The sequence below is a fragment of the Ovis aries genome, chromosome 11 (assembly GCF_016772045.2).
Source record: "Ovis aries strain OAR_USU_Benz2616 breed Rambouillet chromosome 11, ARS-UI_Ramb_v3.0, whole genome shotgun sequence".
Taxonomy (NCBI): Eukaryota; Metazoa; Chordata; class Mammalia; order Artiodactyla; family Bovidae; genus Ovis; species Ovis aries.
In genome coordinates, this window is record NC_056064.1 from 32,888,536 (window position 1) to 32,909,805 (window position 21,270).

The 21,270-nt window shown below is 43.6% G+C and overlaps 1 protein-coding gene and 1 long non-coding RNA gene across 11 annotated transcripts; one reads left to right on the plus strand and one right to left on the minus strand.

Moving 5' to 3' along the window:
• The first annotated feature begins 1,084 nt into the window (after window positions 1–1,084).
• ZNF287 (zinc finger protein 287) lies at window positions 1,085–15,684 on the plus strand. 10 transcript variants are annotated; one of them, XM_060395448.1, is made up of 8 exons: window positions 1,085–1,334; window positions 1,879–1,967; window positions 2,055–2,654; window positions 3,325–3,425; window positions 5,085–5,211; window positions 5,353–5,559; window positions 5,651–5,737; window positions 11,344–15,684. In XM_060395448.1, exons 3-8 carry the CDS (start codon window positions 2,252–2,254, stop codon window positions 12,897–12,899), a joined length of 2,481 nt encoding a protein of 826 aa, XP_060251431.1. In that variant the 5' UTR covers window positions 1,085–1,334; window positions 1,879–1,967; window positions 2,055–2,251; the 3' UTR covers window positions 12,900–15,684. The 10 variants fall into 10 exon arrangements, with proteins under 10 accessions (XP_060251431.1, XP_060251430.1, XP_060251433.1 ...); XM_060395447.1 differs by having other exon boundaries at window positions 1,883–1,967; XM_060395450.1 differs by having other exon boundaries at window positions 1,908–1,967.
• On the minus strand, window positions 15,597–18,993 carry LOC121820588 (uncharacterized). Its single transcript, XR_009595557.1, has 2 exons — window positions 18,791–18,993; window positions 15,597–18,333 (listed from the first exon to the last, which is right to left on the minus strand). It is a non-coding gene; the product is annotated as an uncharacterized LOC121820588 (long non-coding RNA).
• Window positions 18,994–21,270: the final 2,277 nt, after the last annotated feature.

Consider the following 21,270-nt stretch of genomic DNA (forward strand, 5'->3'; position numbering starts at 1 on the left):
GCCTGTAGCCTTGCCAAGTTGATACATCAAAGATCATCATACTACCCAACTTTTTTGTTGTTCAGATTTGCTTGGTGAGCTAATAGTAAGACTCTGACACTCCACCCGTCATGAGATGGAGTCGACATCTGCCTCAACTTGATTCCACACAACTTGTGATCCCTTTGGCCAGGAGTATGATGGAAGTCATGCTTTGTGACTTCACAGCTATATTCTAATCAGCCATGGGCTTCTCTCTTGTTCACTAGGACACCTGCTCTTGAAACCCAGAGCCACCATCTCAGCTGCCAGCTGAGTCCTTCATGTCAAAAAGGCCACATGTCCAAACTGAGCTTATCCTTAAGCCATCTCAGCCCAACCAGGAGACATGTGAGTGCAGATACAGCTTGAAAGAGGACCCTCCCTGCCATCAAATCATGTTCTCAACTGAGGCTCCAGAGGCACTGTTCACCTTCCAAATTCTTGACCCACAGAATCCATAAACATAATAAAATGCTTCTTCTTTAACACCATTAAGTTTGGGGGTGATTTGCCAACACAGCCGTAGATAATGAGAACACTTGTATGTTTTTCATTCTTTTATTTTCAGGCATTTTTTTTTGTATGTTGTGAGTATTTATAAACGTGATGCAGGATGTTGTTCTTGTTTCCAATCTGAGAGTTTCAGAATCAGATTCCTGAGGAGGGACTCGGAGTCTTTAACAGTGAATAGTAAAGAACCAGCACTTTCGGTCTTTCTACCTTAAGACCCACATCTTCCCTGCCCATCCTTCCTCTAGAACTCAGGCACCAACTTTCTCAGGTTGATTCGCGCAGGGTTACAACCGCCCCCCATCCCCACCCCCCTCATCCGCACCCCTTTTTCCAGATACTGTCGCTCTCCGACCTCTCTCACAGTCATCTACCAGACCTGCCTCTGCCCGGGGGAACTTTAAAGCCCGCTCAGAACCTCGCCGGCTACCGAGCAATTCACAGTGGGTGGGTGGAGGAGGTTGCCACGGAAACGGGTTCACTATCCGCGGCTCCGGCCCGGGGGCCGGCGCGGCTTCCGATTGGCTCTGCGGGCGCGCAGCGTCCTCCCTGCGCACATGCGCAGTGGTGCCGAGGCGAGGTCGCGGCGGAGCCGGGGCTCGGTGGTTCCGGGCCGGGCTTCCTAGGACCGGGCTGGGCGGGCGGCTCCGGTCGAGGCTCCGTGCCCTCCGGGACGAGACCTGGCGGGCGGAGGCCCCTCTGCAGCGCGGAACCGAGCCCGCCACGCAGGCGCAGCGCCCGCCGCCATTGTTGCCCGGGGCCTCTAGGGCCGCTCCGCTGCGCGTCCGCCGGTCCGGCCACAGGTTAGGATGCGGGCGGCCTGAGGGGTGGGGGCTGCGGGGCAGACCCCACGCAGCTGCCCGCGACCTTCAGACTGCGGAGTTAGGGGGACCCCGCCGGGTGAGGAGGCCAGGGGCGCCTCTGCCCTGCAGGCCTAGTGAGCAGCCGGTTTTAGGGGACACTGTGCGGTTGAGGGGGGCTTGGAGGTGGAGACCGTGGACAGGTGGTGTCAGGCCTGCAGTGAGGTTTTCCGTGGGAAAACTGGTACCAAATTCCTAAAGAATTGTCCTGTAGAAGCTGTGCACGGGCTTCAAGTCACACGGGTCCCCTCTGCTGCTTTTCTGTCCCAGACCTCAGGTAGTGATGGGCTTGGACTGGCCGCCATCGATACGCAGAGCAGGTGGATAGCTCGCCCCTTTTCCCCACCCTTGAGCGCTTTAAAAAGTTCTCCGAGTTTGTTCGAAGTAACAGATTTGCTGTTGTTTTTGAGAGTCACTTCAGTCATTACAGCTTGTGTAATATCAATGACTAAAATACTGAGGCTTTTTTTTTTTTCTTCTGTACGAGTTAGAAGATTGACCTGTGTTTTTGCTCAGGATTCAAGTCGTTGCATCTAGCACCACTCTTTTATGGCAGTCCCAACTGGTGCCCAATTGGTAAGGTCTCTAGGTGGGCTGTTTGTTTGTGTGTCTGGCAGAGAGCTCCAGGAATTCCTGACCTTGTGGTCTATTCCTGTGTTTCAGGGTCTCTTCCCCATCCGTACGAGTTCTGGGCTCAGAATTTGTAAGCAAGACAGCTGACTCCTCCTTGCCTCTGTTCAGCCCCTGGCTGCAGCAGCCCTCCGTAAATGTCTCGGTGGCTCTAGCATGTGGCTTCAAGCACTTGGCTCTGACCTGAAAAAATAAAGGCTGTTGCCAGATTGACTCTCCTGTTTGTAGCAATGTTCTCCCCAAGCAGGAGGACGACCAGTTCTTCTCGCGCGCAAGTCCTGCTAACATGGAAGATGGACAAGGCTCAGAGTGGACCCCGAAATGCTGAGAAGGAAATCCTCGCCTTGAGACTCCTGCGTGACACTGAGACCTGTCGGCAGAATTTCAGGAACTTCCCGTACCCAGACCTGGCCGGTCCTCGGAAAGCCTTGAACCAACTCCGAGAGCTCTGCCTTAAGTGGCTGAGACCCGAGATTCACTCAAAGGAGCAAATCCTGGAGCTGCTGGTTCTGGAGCAGTTCCTGAGCATCCTGCCTGGGGAGGTTCGGACGTGGGTGAAGTCCCAGTACCCGAGGAACAGTGAGGAGGTAGTGACGCTGGTGGAGGACTTGACTCAGATTCTGAAAGAAGAAGGTAAGACTTGTAGGGCAGAGTTGGGAGGAGCCCAGGGTGGTACAAGGAAACAGCCATGACGTCAGAGAGCAGTCCTTGGAGGTGATCAGGAGAACCGAGCTCAGGGAGTGAGTGAGGACCCGCTTCACCTGAACCCCCTTCTGTACGGCATTCCCCTTCTACCTGCTCAGAACCCAGCCCATGTTCTCTGAACGCACATGATGTGTCATGTAGAACAGTGGCCAGACACAATAGATGACCCCTGTTACCTCAGGAGGTTCCCTACAGATGTTTGAACCTTTCGCCAGTAAATAATTTGTTTTGTGAACTGGATTTTATTTAGTTTTTTAACCTATGCTTCCAAATAGCTAGGAAAGTGTCCAGGGAATATTTCTTTACTAAGTGAAAAGAAAACTCACAAAATTTCTGTCACATGAGGGTTTAGTGGGAAATTGTGAGTTTGGCACCTATTCTGAGGAGTCCCAGAGCAGACTTGTTTTTGAGGCCTGCGCCAGGGTCTTCAGGTGAATCACTGCCCCTTCCCTCTAGTTCTTCGAAGCAGGGGTGCTGTTTCTGGTTTCCTTCTGACTCCTCTTCACTTTAAGAAAACATAGATATCTACTGGTGAAGAGTTTCCTAGGCTCTTCAGACACATCTGATCTCCATCATTGTCTCTCTCTCTTTTTCCCAGCTGCTCCTCAGAACTTCACCCTTTCCCAAGAGACCCCAGAGGACGACCCCAAAGGAAGACAAGCTTTCCAGGCAGGGTGGTTCAATGACTTGGTTACCAAAGTGAGTGTCAGTTTCTTCCTTTCTAAAACATGTATTTATTTATTTGCCTGCCAGGAGTCTGAGTTGCAACACTTGGGATCTTTAGTTGCAGCATGTGGGATCTAGTTCCCTGACCAGGAATCAAACCTGGGGCCCCCTGCATTGGGAGTACAAAGTCTTAACCATTGGACCACCAGAGGAGTCCGAGTGTCAGTTCCATCTGTGATTGTGTGGACATATTCTAACCTGGCCCTCTACCTTCTGTGACCCCAGAAGTCCTATCAAAGACCTAAGCCTCAGTTTCCAACTTAAGTCTCCCTGGCCTGTTAAGGTAGGTGAGTGCCTTTTACAGGAAACGGGACCCATTGCTTCTTCTGATCATCCCTTTCCTTACCATAGGAAGGGGTGCTATTTTATTTTCAAGGAGCAGTATCACGTGGAGGCTAAAGCATTGACCTCCAGAGCCATGTGGGTCTAGATTTGGTTCCAGGTTCTGCCATGGAACCCGTGACTTGGGGCAAAGATGCTTAACTACTCGTAGCCCGAGTTACTCAACTCCAATGAAAGAATATTCCTCTTGGATTGTGAGCATTAAATATTATGAGACCCATTAGTCTGGACTACAGTAAGTCATCAAGAAGACCACAGTGAGATTAAACAACAGTTATTATTTTTCTTTAACAGGTAATTAAAGGCCATGACTTGTGCAGTGTTCCTGTTAATTATGAGTTTCTGTTATCTTCAGGAAGAGCAGCTCAGGCCGTCTTAAGAGAAAGGTTTACTGTAAAAGTATATGTGGTCTAAAATTGATAACCAGGGTAAAATTATTATTTGTAGATAATATGAATGTTTACAAAAAACCTGAGGAAATCAAGGGGAAAACTGTTAGAAACAATAGTGGAAAATTTGAGTAAAGTGACAACTACAGAAAATGGCTTACAAAAATTAATCATTTTATTATTTACCTGAAAAAATCAGATCATAAAATGAAATAAAAGATTCCATTCATAGTATTATTCCCTCAAATTTAAAATAGCCAGAACTCAACATAGTATAAATTTTGCAATCCTGTGTTATTCTATGGGACATGAAAGAAGAAGCCTTATATATTGTAAAATTGTCAGCTCTCCCTAAATTTTACACTTAACTGTGATTTGAAAATCCCAATACAGTTTTTTAAAGAAAGAAAATCTATTTGAAAAACATGTGAGAGTAACCAAAAAAAAAATTTTTTTAACAAAGGAAGAACAGAGGGATGCTAACTTTACCAGACTGTAAGGTGTATCTGTAAGTTCAGTAGTTCATTGTGGTTATAAGTACCAGTTTTATTTTAGAAAGAGGAAGGGCCCTGCTTTCCATAATAGAACAGACAAAATATCTTAAAATGTCAAATTATAACGCACTTTATTAATTCATAAGACAGCACTTGAAAAGCCGAACCTTGCAACTCTGTCATCTATGTTCACATCCCTTTCTTCTTTAAGATGGAACTGCCAATGCCTGCACTAAAAATGGTAAATTTGATTTTATTTTCATACTTCTAGGCCATTTGAGTTTGCTCATCCGTACACTGGGTGAGTATTGGGTGGTAACCCTTAGGGTCCTGCCAACGCTCAAGACTCTGTGGTTCCCTCACCATGCACACACCTGTGCCATCACTGTGCCCTTCCAATGTTTCAGGAATCTATGACATTCAAAGATGTAGCAGTGGACATCACCCAGGAGGACTGGGAGCTCATGCGTCCTGTGCAAAAGGAATTGTACAAGACTGTCACCCTGCAGAACTACTGGAACATGGTTTCTCTCGGTGAGTGTCTGTCTGTGCCCTGCAACCACACACATACCGGAGTCTGTCTTTCCTCAGCTCTCAAAAGTGGGTTGGGCCTAGAGGTGAACATGCTCATCTGTTCAGGCACAGAAACAGCCAATTTCTGCTCCCTTTTCCCAGATGAAAGGTTTCAAAGTGAAAGGTCATCAGGAACCACGATGCACGGCCCCCCAGGACCGCCACCCCATGCCTTGCCCAGCGCCTGCCTCCCCCACAGTCTCTGCACACGCATCCTCCAGGGTGGTGGGAGATTTTTGTCCCTGCTCCAAAAGGGCAGTGACCTCATTCATGAGATCGTGTCTGTGAACCGTTCTTTTCCTGTAAGAGGTCTGTCCTCATGGGTAAGAAGGAGTCAGTTAATAAAAGTAGAATGACTGTTTATCTCCAGGGTAAAACTCATTTTGTTCCTCCTGGACAGGACTTACAGTGTATAGACCAACTGTGATCCCCATGTTGGAAGAACCGTGGATGGTGCTAAAAGAAATTCTAGAAGGCCCAAGTCCAGGTGAGAGAACCACCAGTGGACAAGATTCTTTGTGCTTAAGAGCCTGTGTTATCCTAAGTGTGTGAGATGTGTTTTTAAATATGGCTGAGTCACTCACTGTACACAGAGACACCCCAGCTTGTCAAGATGACTGAGCTGCTCGGTGTTGCTTCTTTCCAGATCCCGTCTTCAGGAAAAGATTACCATATATCATCTTGTACTTCTCCATGACCCTTGGTTTCCCTCTGTTAGAGCTCTGTCTGGGGCTTTCCTTGTGTTCCCTCCCTGTATTCTTAAGTACGCATGAACGTCCCCTAAGATCTTAAATTTCAAACCCTTTCGACATCTTTTTGAATTTCTTTTACTCTATTGACAGAATCCTGTATCCACCTGCCTCCAGTCTCCTACCTCAGTTCTTCGTTTCTTATTTTCTAATTATTTAAAAAGATAACATGTTGACAAGACCAGAAATTGTAAAAATATATAAAGCCAGAGCTATACGGACAGAAGTCTCTACCTGTTTGCCACATTCACACAGTTCCTACATCTGTGTAGTCATCTGTGGATTGACACCTAAATGACTATTCTAGTCCCTGATGATCTTTCATTTAAGGTTCATAGCGTCCACTGAAGATCCTTGCTTTATTACATTGCAGGTTGAAAAAGGGTGATTTTCTAATTCTTGATCTCTTCGAAATTATTTATCTGTAAAAAACAGTTATCCCTCCTCCCATCCCGTTCTTACGTGTACGTGTCACTATGGACTAATGGAATTTTTAAAAATTCAGTGTATTATTGGTCCATTCCCTTTGTGGGGTGGGGAAGTTGCTTTTAATTATCAGTTGTCCCAAATGTGGGTGATGGCCGCCTTTCAGCCCAAGGCCATGTCCTTTTGAGGCATTTCCATCCATGTCTCAGTGCTTCCTGGCTTCCTGGCAGAGGATGGTCTGCAGGCACACCTCATGCCCACCTTAGACCTGGAACTTCTCTGAGGAACAGTGGTTCATTGTAGTGGAGATGAGCGATGAGAAGCCAGAATCTGGACAATGAGGGGGTGTTCACTATCCTGGGTACCATTGCTTCTAGATTGGTTCAGTAGGTAGAGCTGTGAAATATGTGTGTAGGTTTCTTGAAACCTGGATTCATACTGGTAACTCAAATTCCAGTTCAGCATCACAAGGTCCATCTTGTACCTTCCCATATCCATTTTCTACTTCCTTTCCCACACAGTGAGTCACCTGGTTCCCAGCATCAGTATATCTGTTTACTCATTTGCTCTGTCATAATAATACACACAAGAATGGTTTCAGAATTATATCGCTGAAATAACAGACTGTTCAGGTAATATTCAGAACACCTTCTTGTCCTCAGGAAATATTCCACCAAGGATACACAAGGATGTCTACCAAGGATGGTGGGTTCAGAGTTACTTGAATTCTTCCCTTCTGGTTTTCTTAACAGTTTGATGTACATTTAAACTTGTTTGATTCCATCTGGGTTCAGTTTTAGTATTTATTTCTTGATTCTTTTTTATTTAATCTTACATTTTTGAGTCTATAAAAGCATTAACACGGTTCAGAAGTCAAAAGTGCAGAGAAAAGCATGTGCTGTCTTCCGTCCTGCCCTGTTCCAGCCCACTCTGTGCAGTTTACTCCGTTCACTTGTCTCTGGTTTATCCTTCCTGTGTTTCTCTTTGCAGAGATAAATCATAAATATAGTCTTAGCTCTCCTTTTGTGTAGAAAAGAAGTACATTGTACTCGTTTGCATTTCCTTTCCTATCCACCACCCCTCCTTTTTTAAGGCACTAACTTCTGGTTGTCTACCAATGTCAATGCTGGAATATAGTAGTAACAGTAAATTAAATAGTAATGACAGAGAATAATATGCTCCCTTAGAGCTGATTGCTTCACTTTTTTAAAAAGTTAACTTTATCTGATCACCAGGTATTTTAAGGGTGCTACCTGACAAACTAATTCTTCTTATAATTTATGGCCTATTGGCTTTAGTTGGCAGAGTGACACAAAATATACACCAGGTTATTTAGGGAGTGATTTCAGCACAGTCTAAATACTGAGAAAACATGTGGCAGAGTGGAACTACCCCTGCACTGCAGTCAGAACAGTCTTCTGGGAGGCACTGCCCCTCTGGGGCCACTTCAGTTTTTCAGATGATTCAGGTTGAATTAAGGCTATAAACCCCCAAAAGGGGGCCTATTGGTAGGGGGTGGTTTGCTCCCACCAAAGAGCACAAAACTGAGAAAGGCAAGTTCCTCTTCTCCTTCAGTTGAGGTGAGCTTTTGCGTTTTGTTTGTTTTTCTAGCCCATCCTCAATAAAGAGGGTGTGGCACAGAACATACAGGCTCCTGCCCGCTGCCCCTCCTGGTTGGCTACAAGCTCTGTCTTCTGGCCCCCAAACCCCTTGCACCCTTAATGGGCAGCTAGAGGCCATCAACAGGATGGAAGAGTTTTTCAGGCAGTCAGCATCAACCTCCAAGACTCCCAGCCTTCTGCTTTTACTTGATTTGGGGCCTCTAAGGGTTTTACTTTCTTAGTGGCTCAGAGTGGTGTAAGTTGAACCTTTGGTTACAACATCTCATCAGTCATACTTGAGGAGTGGGATCTTTGATGACTCACAAATCGAGCATCTGTGTTGGTCTCTGATGGCCAGTTCTGTCTTAGAATTTCATGGTTCTTTACATCATACAGGACCACCTATTTCTTCAGGTTCAGACCAGACCTCCCCCCATCCTTGATATCCGTCTGTTGATAGCCTGATCAACACGATCTCTTCTGCTAGAAATATTACACCACTGTGTGATACCTTATGCTTTTAATCCATCCTTTCTGGTTAGTTATATATACATATTTAAGCCCTGCTTAGTGGTCTCATTGGTTTAAGAATGTATGCTTATAATAGCGATTTCTTTGTCGTCATCATTCAGGCTTGTTACTTTAAGCTTGTTAATTATAACTTTATTTATTTATTTGTTTGGCTGCACCAAGTCTCTAGTTTGCAGCATGTGGGATTTAATTCCCTTACCAAGGATTGAACCAAGGCCCCTTGCTTTGGGACCTTGGAGTCTTAGCCACTAGACCACCAGGGAAGACCCTAATTATAACTTTAGTACTTCCTTCTTAGGTGTATGGAACATTCTGTCATAGACTGATTGTGATCACATAGAAGCTAAGCCCAGTTTCTGGGACTATCTTGTCTTTATATACACAAATACACACTACTTGTGTGCTTGTGCTCAGTCGCTCAGTTGTGTCCAGCTCTGCAACCCCATGGGATGTAGCCCTCCAGGCTCTTCTGTCCATGGTATTTTCCCAACAAGAATACTGGATCAGATTGCCATTTCCTGCTCCAGGGGATTTTCTCAGCTCAGGGGTGGAACCTGTGTCTTGCATCTCCTGCGTTGGCAGGTGGATTCTTTACTGCTGAGCCACCTCAGAAGCCATATATATATATGTGTGTATATGTGTGTGTCTGTCTATATATATACAGACACACATATACACATACATGCTTTCCCATGCATTCCATTAACATTCTCATTTTTATTTTTTTTAAGAAGGGAGTAATAAATCCTGGTTTAAGAAAGTTGTTTTTAAAATTTTCTTCCACTAGATAAAGTAATACATTAACATTTGTAGTGCTAAATAACAAAGAAATACAGGCAATTTCTTGAAAATCAGAAAATATTTTTGAAGCTTAAAAATCCCATTGTTGGCATCTTGATAATATTTACCTAGTTCTAATGAGTTTTCATGTGAGTCACAATACTGCTTTTTTCGTTTAATATTACTCCTAAGCATTTTGTAATGTCTAATTTTTGTATTTGAATCAAAGTAATAAAAGTAGTGTGTAAATCGAAGCAGCACAAGGCAGAGTAATGAACTATATGTCTCCCTTTCCTTAACCACATGTATGTGCAGGCATGCAGAGAACGCTGATCTGAGGGGAGAAGGCCCTGATTTGGGGTGAGGAGTTGGAGATACACATCTTTACACTGATGGGATCTTTCCGTACATACCATTTTCTCTCTTTTTTTTTCCTGTTGATATGTCCTGCACACTTTTTCATGTCAATGTACCTACTATTCCATTATCTCCTATTCTAACTAGTCCTTTATTGATGGATGAGTCTACTGAATGGATATATTTGTAAATATCCTGCTTCGATCTGCATCTTAGAAAGTTTCTGAACAATCCATTATTGTTTGTACTGTATTATAAACTCTAGTTGATGTTTCATTATATAATTCTTAATATTTTCAAGTTACAAGTTTCTTACCTGATTTCAAAGGTGTAGCTTAGATTTGTTTTAAGTCATCATAATGAAACATAGGCATCAACAAATGAATATTTGATGGCTTTGCAATCAGGTTTTGGGCTCCCTGTGTGTGTGTGTGTGCACACGTGCGCATGCTTTCATTTGAGTTCACCGTTTTACAACAAGGTATTGTCATTTATTTTACCAGGTTCACTTGAGTGGCCTCCGTATCCAGAGTCTTATGCTTTTTTCTGAAGGAAATGTAAAAGAAGGATAAGCCATTTCCAGAGTTTGCATCTGAGTTGGAAATAAACACACAAAACTATGAAATAATGTAAGGCCAACTTCTGCCATAGGCCCAACATTATATTAAGTTGAACTATATGAAACTGCTAATATTCTGCCATATTGACCTATATACAAGGCAGTTTTGTATGATTCAACTTAATCTGTACTTTGGGATTCTAAGAAGAAGAAAGAAACATGAGCTGGGCCATAAGCATCTTTCTTAATAGGTGAAGGTGTCATAAGAAAAATCTGGAGTCTGGAATTAGTGGCACCTTCAGAAGATGATGAGGACACAGTTGTAAGTTATGTGGATAATGTGGAACTTTAAGGTGAATGTGAGGTGTAGAGGATGGAGAGTACAGTAGAAAAGGGTAGATTATTTGGGGCCTGAGTACTGAATGGAGGTATTTTAACTGTTTTTCTTTACCTTTCATCCTTTAAGCCACTGATCCTGAAACTTCAGTGTGATTTAAACCTCCTGGAGGGCTCAGCCCTACTCCCAGGGTTTCTGCCTCAGGATGTCTGGGAGGGTCCCAGTCACTTGATGTGTTTCAGGTGACAGTGATGCTTACTTACACTGAGGGTCTGGACCACTGCTCCAAGGCTGTAGGAGTTACTGTAAGAATTAAAACAGGGACACACGCCGTGAAACTGCCCAGGATATCATGAGGATGTCCAGGGTAGATTGGAAGGGGAGGGGTGGTGACAGCCAGCCTGCTTTATGACCTGTTATGTAAATTAACTTATATGATTATAAATGATTATGTAATGGAAGTCATGCCATGTTGTTCATCATTTGTTTTCACTTCTCAGCTCTGTTGCCTGACCTCACCTATTCTAGTAACTCCACGCTGGTGTTAGAGAGGAGCTGCTCCTCCTCCAACTATTTAGGCCTGTTTTCTGCCGTTTTATCCTCCTTGCCTGAACATTGAGGACCATGTTATGGGGCTGTCAAAGCCACAGTCTTTTTAGGCATTTTTATTCATGTTCATTATTTTGTTTCTACTGTAATAGTTTCCTTTCTCCAAACAGGAAGACTTTTTTATGTGTATTTTTTAAATTTCAGAATGGGAAACCAAAGCCCAAGAGTATACTCTGGTGGAAAATGTTTCTAAACTCAAAAAGGATGGAATCAAGCTCATCAAACTGGAAGAACCCTCTGACTATGATGACAGAATGGAGGGACAAGCGGCAGAGACCTTCAGGAGAATTCCCACCAAAAGGAGACATTTCAGTGTGAAGAAGTCAGTCCTTTCACAAGAAGATGGTCCTGTAGAAGACTATAAATATGATATATATAGAAGCGATTTTGAAAAGCATTCAAACCTAATTATGCAGTTTGATACCCAGTCAGACAATAAAACGTTCATGTATGATGAAGACAAGCCCTTCAGCCCCGGCGTCGTACACAGGAAAATATACCCCGGAGAGAAGCCTTATAAGTGTAAGGTATGTGGGAAGAAGTTCAGGAAGTACCCATCCCTCATTGCACACCAAAACAGCCATGCCAAAGAGAAGTCTTATGAATGTGAAGAGTGCGGCAAAGAGTTTAGACACGTCTCATCCCTCATCGCACATCAGAGGATGCACACAGGGGAGAAACCCTACGAATGCCACCAGTGCGGGAAAGCCTTCAGCCAACGTGCCCACCTCACCATCCACCAGCGGATCCACACGGGAGAGAAACCCTACAAGTGTGATGACTGTGGGAAAGACTTCAGCCAGCGTGCTCACCTCACCATCCACCAGAGAACACACACGGGAGAGAAACCCTACAAGTGCTTGGAATGTGGTAAAACCTTCAGCCACAGCTCATCACTCATTAATCACCAGAGAGTTCATACAGGAGAAAAACCTTACATATGCAACGAATGTGGGAAGACCTTCAGCCAGAGCACACACCTCCTCCAACATCAGAAGATACATACAGGAAAGAAACCATATAAATGCAATGAGTGCTGGAAAGTATTCAGTCAGAGCACTTACCTTATTCGACATCAGAGAATTCACTCTGGAGAGAAGTGTTACAAATGCAACGAATGTGGAAAAGCCTTCGCTCACTCCTCCACACTTATTCAGCACCAGACCACTCACACTGGAGAGAAGTCCTATATATGCAGCATATGTGGGAAAGCCTTCAGCCAGAGTGCAAACCTCACCCAGCATCACAGAACACATACTGGGGAGAAACCCTATAAGTGCAGTGTGTGTGGGAAAGCATTCAGCCAGAGCGTTCACCTTACTCAGCACCAGAGGATTCACAATGGAGAAAAACCGTTTAAATGCAACATATGTGGGAAAGCGTATAGACAAGGTGCAAACCTTACTCAGCATCAAAGGATTCACACTGGAGAGAAACCCTACAAATGCAACGAATGTGGAAAGGCATTCATTTATTCCTCATCACTTAATCAGCATCAGAGAACTCATACTGGAGAGAGACCCTATAAATGTAACGCATGCAACAAAGATTTTAGCCAGAGAACATGCCTTATTCAGCACCAGAGGATTCACACAGGAGAGAAGCCCTATGCGTGCCGCATATGTGGCAAAAGCTTCACCCAGAGTACGAACCTCATCCAGCATCAGCGCGTCCACACAGGTGCCAAAAATCGAAACTAATGCATCCGGGAGACTGCGCATAGGTTTTCAAACCTAATCGTTCTACATTTTATTTTGTACTCTGCTTGTTGAAAACATTATTCAAAAGAAGTGCAATATGGGTTAGATTTTCACTCAGCAGAAGTATCAGAATTAGTGATGGGAGTATAACCTATTTAAATGTACTGTGAAATTTCAGATGAAAACATTGACTTCATAATAACCTTTATTTGATAACGGTTTAGTTCATTCCAGAAAGAAACCCTAGGAAAGGAAGAGTGCCAGTAACCTATTAGCTACTAACTCAGAACGAGTTTCAAGTACTTCATCATGAGGCCTTAAGAATGTACTGTAACAGGAAGGCTTCCATCCAGTAGAGCTTCCACACCAGAGGGTAATCCCAGGGTGGCAGAACAGAAGAGCTGCCCTCCGGCCTTTAGTTCTTCCCAGCTTTGAAGCCTTAAATATGTAAAGGGCCCCCTTCCCTTTTCCTGTTATGCCATAACTGCCACGTGAAGCCAGTAGGTTTGCCAAAAGAGAAGATGGTTGAAAGTATGTTAAGGAAGGACCTCTGTGTGACCACTCTGTATGTTTCCCTCTGAATACTCAGATGTTAAAGGAAGAGCAGCCTAGTGAAAGGTGATCTCTTAGGAGAAGCTAATGTGTCTAACCCTTAGACATGTGCACAAATTTTCTTGAACAGGCAAAAATTAATTTAAAATTTAGATATGTTTAGTATCTAAAACAATAGCCTGAGTCTCACTAGTTTCTGACAGGCTTCCCAGGTGACTCAGTGGTAAAGAATCTACCTGCCAGTCAGGAGACGCAGGAGACCTGGGTTTGATCCCTGGGTTGGGAAGATCCCCTGGAGGAAATGGCAACCCACTCCAGTAGTTTTGCTCCAGGCAATGGGGTTGCAAAGAGTTGGACACAACTGAGCACACACTAGCTTTCAACAGCTGTCATCCAGAAGAAAAAAAAGAGTACAGTTCTTAACCCCACCTCCCATCTGATTCCTAAATTCACAGTTCCTTTTTTTTTCCCCCCCATCTGACTTCTAAAATCATACCCTAAGGCTCCCCTGTGACTGTCTTACTGTAGAAAGTCCATTTCTTCCTTTGAAACATGTGTCTTGAGTGCCTGCTGTGCTCAGGGCCCAGACCTCCTAGTTGGATCCTTCCAGGGCTTACCTGCTGAAAGTCACAGCTGACTGAAGCAATAGAAGGCTTTCTAAAATAATGAAAGGTAACAAAGTCAAGGACATGATCTTAACCAGTGCTTCATGGAATTAACCTAAGAAACCTGCTGAAATGGGTTGCTAAATGCAACCCCATTATCTTAAGAAAGTAATGAATGAAAGCAGCTATTTAAACAGTATGAGGAAAAAATAAATACTGCAAAATGGATTTGAGTTTAGTGCAGAAAGTGGGTCAGGCAACAAATCTAAAGACTTAAGGGGGAGGAAAGAGGATACAGAGATTACCTAAGAAAATAAGAGTGGCCACGTGAATGAAAAAGCAAACCAGCCTATTTATGTAAGAAGAAATTGAAATGACTGGTTTCAAAAGAATCACTGAAATTGGTACTCCTTGTACATGTTAAGTAAAACAGGGATTACTCTTAAGATAACGGGACATTTCATTGGAAAAAGCATTGATGCAGAAACTATCACCGTTGCAGTAATTATTAAACAGTAATAACTGGGGCCCCAAGCAGCACACAAGGAAAACTGGTAGAAACACAATTAGAAATAGGTGAAACCACTACTGTATGTACTGTCCACAGCATTGCACTCTCAGAATTTCAGACCATGTGCTGACAGCTGACCTTCCCTTCTGCTTGTGTTCCTTCAGTGCCTTGCCTTTGGTAGGTGATTGAGATATGCTGGTTGAATTAATGAATATGTAGTCAAGTTAGGCTGGAGTAATAAGGTAGAGTAACTGATGTGGCGTGAAATTGGCATATCTTTATAGTTTTTGGTGCATACATGCAAAGAAATACATAACCAATATGGCCATTTGTTACTAATAGGAATGACTTCAAAATGAAGAACTATAATCCGCAAATCTTTCCAGCGGGGGTATTCGTAAAAAGTCATGGGACATCGTTATGTAAGAAGCTTTTCTGAGCTAGCTGAGGAAAACCTGATATAAATTCTGGTGCCATTAATAACACTGTCAGCATGTGTGAACCATGCAGCTTCATTTGGATATTGGAAGGACCTGAGGGGGAGATGGCAAAAGACCTGGAGTGCCAGCATCTTCCAGGTTCTCTTCTCCAGCGTTTTCTTCAAGAAGCTGCTTTCCCCTTGTCCTCCTAGTAGTTAACCTTGATGTCATGGAATCACCCTTCACAAAGTGCAGGTTTTCTCGAGGTTGCATAATTCTCAGTTTATGCTCATGCCATAGTTATGTTAAAAAAAAAATAACCATTGTATTTAAGGTGCAATTTTTGTAACAGCACTTCATACCTTATACTTTATTCTCCTGGAAAGAAAGTGTGGAGTGTTAGAGTCCATAGCGCCTTTCTTTGCATTAATCCGTGTTTCCTACCTTTGTGTGTTTTATGTAAATAATACATTTATAAGGTCTTCCGCTGAAAACACTGAGGCAGTTGATGCCCTTATAATAATCGTGGAGAATCCTAGATCTTCGTTTTTTTCCCACTTTTACAGTTGTCTGATCCATGCTTTGAAGTTTTTTTTTTAAACAGGTAGTCTTATTTTCCACAACTTTTTATTATGAAATGTTCAAATATACAGAAAAGTTAATAAAATGAACTATATATATCCACCTAGATTCAAAAATTAACATTTTGCCATATTTTTTACTGAACAACTGGAGAGTAACTTACAGACATTTCACCTCTAAACACTAACCATGCATCTCATAAAAACAACCACAAAAACATTACATATCTCAAAAAATGAACATTAATTCCCGACTACCAAGCACTCAGTCTGTGTTTCCATCTTCAAGCCGTACAGATGCTTGTCTGTTCCATCCACCCAGAATAGCTTCCTGCCTTGAGGTTTGTTTTCCAGGACTTTGTTTTTTCTCCTCTAAATAGAGCAGGTCAGTTGTAGAATGTCTTTCAGGATTTAACAGATTGTACATGTGGTTTATCTTGTTCCTGTAGTTTCTGTAAATTAGCAGTTAGGGCCAAAGGCTTGGTGTATTCATGTTACACATTTTTTACATTAACACTTCACAGATGTATTTCATATTGCATCCCATCAAAAGTCTCAATATCGGGTTGACTAGGGACTTCCTTGGCAGTCCAGTGATTAAGACTGCACTCCCAGTGCAGGGGACATGAGTTTGATCCATGGTTGGGGAAATCTGCATGCTGCCTGGCACAGCCAAGAAAAATAAGGATGACTCACTGTGATGCAAAATTTGATCACATCTTCCCAACTTAAAAGGATGTCCTTGCTGTTGCAGGTAACAGATAACCTGTGCAGTGACGTGGTAGTGCATAGGTAGACCATTTACCAGCAACATTTTCCCTGGTGGTTTGGGGGATCCAATGATGATGATCCTTGCCAGAATCTATTATTTCAGCAAAACTTGGCTGAAATTTTCTAATTTTGTCCTTCCTACATTTATTGACTGGTATTCTGTAAGGAAGAGCTTTCCTTCATCAGCTGGGACTGCACTAGAGACAGGATCACACTCAAGTCTTTCCTTACATTACCGATTTTTCAAGAGTCAGGAGTCACCAGCAGTGATGACATATGATTCGGTGCTGCAGTTATGATCACTGTTTCAGATTCTCTGATTATCCCAGCTTTGGCCAGTTAGAAACCTTCAGGTAGCCCTTTTGTCCGCTGTCGTTCCTCTCCAACCTTTGGGCACTTAATGGCCTTTTGACAAAGCTATCTCCAGTTCACCTCGCACTCTCAATACCTCAGGTATGGGATGAGCCCTTTCTCCAGGAATCCCTGGCTTTTTTTTATAGGCAGCAATTTAGAAACCAGATCTGAGCAATGGGCATGCTCTCTGCTACTGGGCATACTTGGCAAGTGGGCTGAGTCCTTCCAACCACTGGAAGAGTCTGCAGTAAAGGCAACTCTGCCCTTCTTTCACCAGTTACATAATATCTAATTCTGTAATGGGGAGACATCATTACATAGCCAGGCAGACGATTTGGGGAGCAAATAAATCCTGTTGAGCCAACAAAACCAGGGGGAACACAAGGTTTATGTGTACCTGGAAAACCACACACTTAACCATGAGAGGTCTTGTGCCAAGGCCATGAGCAATAAGTTTTCAGAGGGATGGAGCTTTTCAGTTAACCTGGCAAGCACGTTAAGTACAGAGCTGCTGCTGCTGCTGCTGCTAAGTCGCTTCAGTCGTGTCCGACTCTGTGGGACCCCACAGATGGCAGCCCACCAGGCTCCCCCATCCCTGGGATTCTCGAGGCAAGAACACTGGAGTGGAGTGCCATTGCTTTCTCCGAAGTACAGAGCAGTTGAGAGCAACTGAGTGAATGATACCAACTATGTGGTGGTCTGACTATGACGTGTCTTGGTGATTTACCGTGTTGGGCTCATCACACTCCTTTCCCATCACGTTAAAGCAGGTTTCTGATCTAAATCAGAGTTCTGAGGATCTGTTTCATACAAAGTACTAGTTTTTCTTGCTAAACTTTTATTTGGTCTTTAAAAATTAATGCCATTAAGTTTCATTCTTTTATTCTTCTGGTATGAATTCACTTGCATGTGCCTGTAAATGTACTTTCACCCCTTTATTTCTGTTACTCTCCTCATAGCTCCATATTTCGCTATAATTACTACACCTTTAGAACACAGTAGCCATTAAAAATGGCAAGCATGTGCACTACAGTGATATGTATAATGTGTGTGTAAGCTTGTCAGCAGGACTGAGTCCTTTGTGTGGACATGGAAGGTGAAGCCCACCCAGATCACATACCCCCAGTGAGGGAAAACCCTTGGCTCCAGCACTTGGTTGAGTTCTTTCTTTAAAGTAATGATAAAACTCAGAATACAAAAAGTATGTACCTACAGTTTTATAAAATTACATTATTTTGATGAGATTCAGTTCAGTCGCTCAGTTGTGTCCGACTCTGCAACCCCATGGACTGCAGCACACCAGGCTTCCCAGTCCATCACCAACTCCCATTGAGTTGGTGATGCCATCCAACCATCTCATTCTCTGTTGTCCCCTTCTCCTCTTGCCTTCAATCTTTCCCAGCATCATGATCTTTTCAAATGAGTCAGTTCTTTGCGTCAGGCAGCCAAAGTTTTGGAGTTTCAACTTCAGCATCAGTCCTTCCAATGAATATTCAGGACTGATTTCCTTCAGGATAGACTGGTTGGATCTCCTTGCTGTCCAAGTTACTGTCAAGAGTCTTCAACACCATAGTTCAAAAGCATCAATTCTTTGGCGCTCAGCTTTCTTTATAGTCCAACTCTCACATCCATACATGACCACTGGAAAAACCATAGCCTTGATTAGATGGACATTTGTTGGCAAAGTACTGGTCAGCACTTGATGAGATGACAGCACTGAAAGTTGTTCTGTCTCCCGTCCCCTTGGGTCTTTTAAATTCAAATCTTTATATGAGAATTGCCTAGCAAATGATGCACTCCCCCTTCCTCCAATTCTGGTATCTCATCCAGATCTTTCCCACGTTTCAGAGCCATGTGATCAGTGACTCCCTGGACCATCAGGTTTGGGTTTTACCTCTTCATATTATAGTTCATTCTTCTACATCCCCACAGCCTTTCATCAACTCTTGTTTATATTATTTCGTAGCCAGGTAAGTGTTCACTCCAACTCTGATCCTGCACCTCTCAATTATCTCCCACAGGCCACAGGGAGGTGGGCACTGAGTCCTCCCCTCCCGCTCTGAGAACGCTAAATAAGCCCCCTCTGCCTGAAGCCCACCTTCCGCCCGCCCCGAGCGCTGCAGTTCATCCAGTGGCGGGTGACCCTCGCCCGTCCCGGTACGCCGCCATCAGACTGAAGGGAGGGAATTACCAGAGGCCAAGCTCACCTCCCGCGGGGAGGGGCTCGGACCAGAGCCGCCCTCCCTGGACCACGAGAGCAGGAGCCCCAGTAGTCCCGGGCGGAAGCCCAGCTTCCGGCTTGAAGGGGATTCTGGGATGCTAGGCGGGGCCAGGCGCACGGGCGTTCCTGAGAAAAGCGGGGAGAGCCTCGTTACGCAGGCGCACCGCCGATTACGGCGACTCTACCCCTCGGCTCGCGACCACCTGCCGGCGCGCTCCCGGCCAGGCTGGAGCGCTGACGGGAGGGGCCGTCCCCGCGCCGCCGAGGCGCGTGCTCGGACATCCCCAAGCTTCGGCCTGAGCTCCCCTTAAGGGGCCGAGAGGCTTGGTGACGAGGCTATTCAAACAGCCCCTTATAGCCGCTACCATCGCATCCTTCCAAGAGTGCAGCAGCCTCTTCTCTTTTCCGGTGACCCTCACGTACCTGTCCACCTGCCTGGACAGCCAGCCGGCCTTGCTTCCGGTCTATAGTCCACCACTGACACTCGCCTCATGTTATTTTGGAGCAAGTCTCAGCATCATATTATTTACCTGCAAACATTTCAGTGTACAGATTTAAAGATAACTTTTTAAACACAGTGACATAATTTGTTGCATTTAAAATTGTTTCTTAATGTTATCAAAAAGCAATCGAATGCTTAGATTTCCCTGCTTGGTGTAATTTTTTTTTTTTTTTGCATTCTTACAGTCTGTTTGATTCAAGATCCAGGAGAGTTGCACACTTGAAGTTAGTTGATGCTTTGTAAGTCTTTTTCAATCTGTAAATTTCTCTGACATTTCTCTTTTATTTCTGTCAATATATTTCTTGGACAAACTAGGTCTTTTGTCTGGTAGCATTTCTCATGATCCAGACTGTGGTGTTAAGACACTAATATACATAGTTTCATTTTATTTTATAAAATTTGAAAATTGCATTTTCTTTATTGTATTTCTGTGTTATAATTAGGTGAAGTTTTTTCATGCTATGTAAAATCTGTAGAACAAAGTACTTCAAGAAATCCAACTTCTATCCCTGTCCTGTCTACCCAGTTTTCTCCCTCTCCCAAAGCTAACCATTTTAAAAGGTTGTAGTTTATTCTTCTATTTTTTAAAAAAATTTGAGAAAATATATTGACCCTTGAATGATGTGGGGGTTAGGAGCAACGACTGCCCAGCAGTGTGACGTGTAAGGTTCCTTCCTCCCCTCTGTTCAGCATCTGCTTATTCAACCAACCACAGGTCATACAGTACTATAGTTCATACTTACTGGAAAAAAAAATCCACATGTAAGTGTACAGACAGCTCAAAGCCAGGTTGTTCAAGGGTCAACACCCTTTCTTAGATACACTGTAACCTAGTATACACACATCTCTCCACCTCTTCCACATAAACATATACTCTAGAAATCACAGAGATGGTTTCATCCCTCTTTTCACAGTTGCATATGACCTTGGTGTTTGGATGTACGGCAGTATATCCAGTCGTTTAATGATGGACACTCAGGTTTTTTGTAAAAAGAGATAAGAGAAAGAAGCATAGATTGGGGTTGGACAAGTAGAAAAATAGGAAGAAGGTGGACTGATACCCAAATAAATCTATATTTACATGTAGTATAAATGGACTAAATACTTCAAGTCAAAGACAAAGATTGTCAAACTGGATTTTTGAAAAATTATTCTGTTTAAAAGAGATGAAGTTTAAGGACACAAAAAAGTAGAAAGTAAGAGTATGGAAAAAAGATATACAGTGTAAACACTAATCAAAAGAAAGTTAGTGTCTTGATATTACTATCAGACAAAAGAGATTTTAAGCCAGGAAGCATCACTAGAATTAAGCAAAATTCTTAATGACTGAAGGGTTAATCAAACAGGAAGATAAAAATTCTGACTTTGAAATTCACTTAATAATATAACTCAAAATACATAAAGCAACAACTGTCAAAACTGAGAAAAGAAATAAAAGCTCAATCACACTGTGATGATGTGACATGTCTGTCAGTCACTGGTAAAATAAGCAGATAAAGATCAGTAATGATGTTAGAAATTTAAAGAATATTATTTTCCTGCTCCAACAATTGCATGATTTGTTTTCATTTAAATCCTTCTCAGTTCAGTTCAGTCTCTCAGTCATGTCCAACTCTTTGCAACCCCATGAATCGTAGCACACCAGGCCTCCCTGTCCATCACCGACACCCGGAATTCACTCAGACTCATGTCCATCTAGTCAGTGAGGCCATCCAGCCATCTCATCCTCTGTCGTCCCCTTCTCCTCCTGCCCCCAATCCCTCCCAGCATCAGAGTCTTTTCCAATGAGTCAACTCTTCCCATGAGGTGGCCAAAGTGCTGGAGTTTCAGCTTTAGCATCATTCCTTCCAAAGAA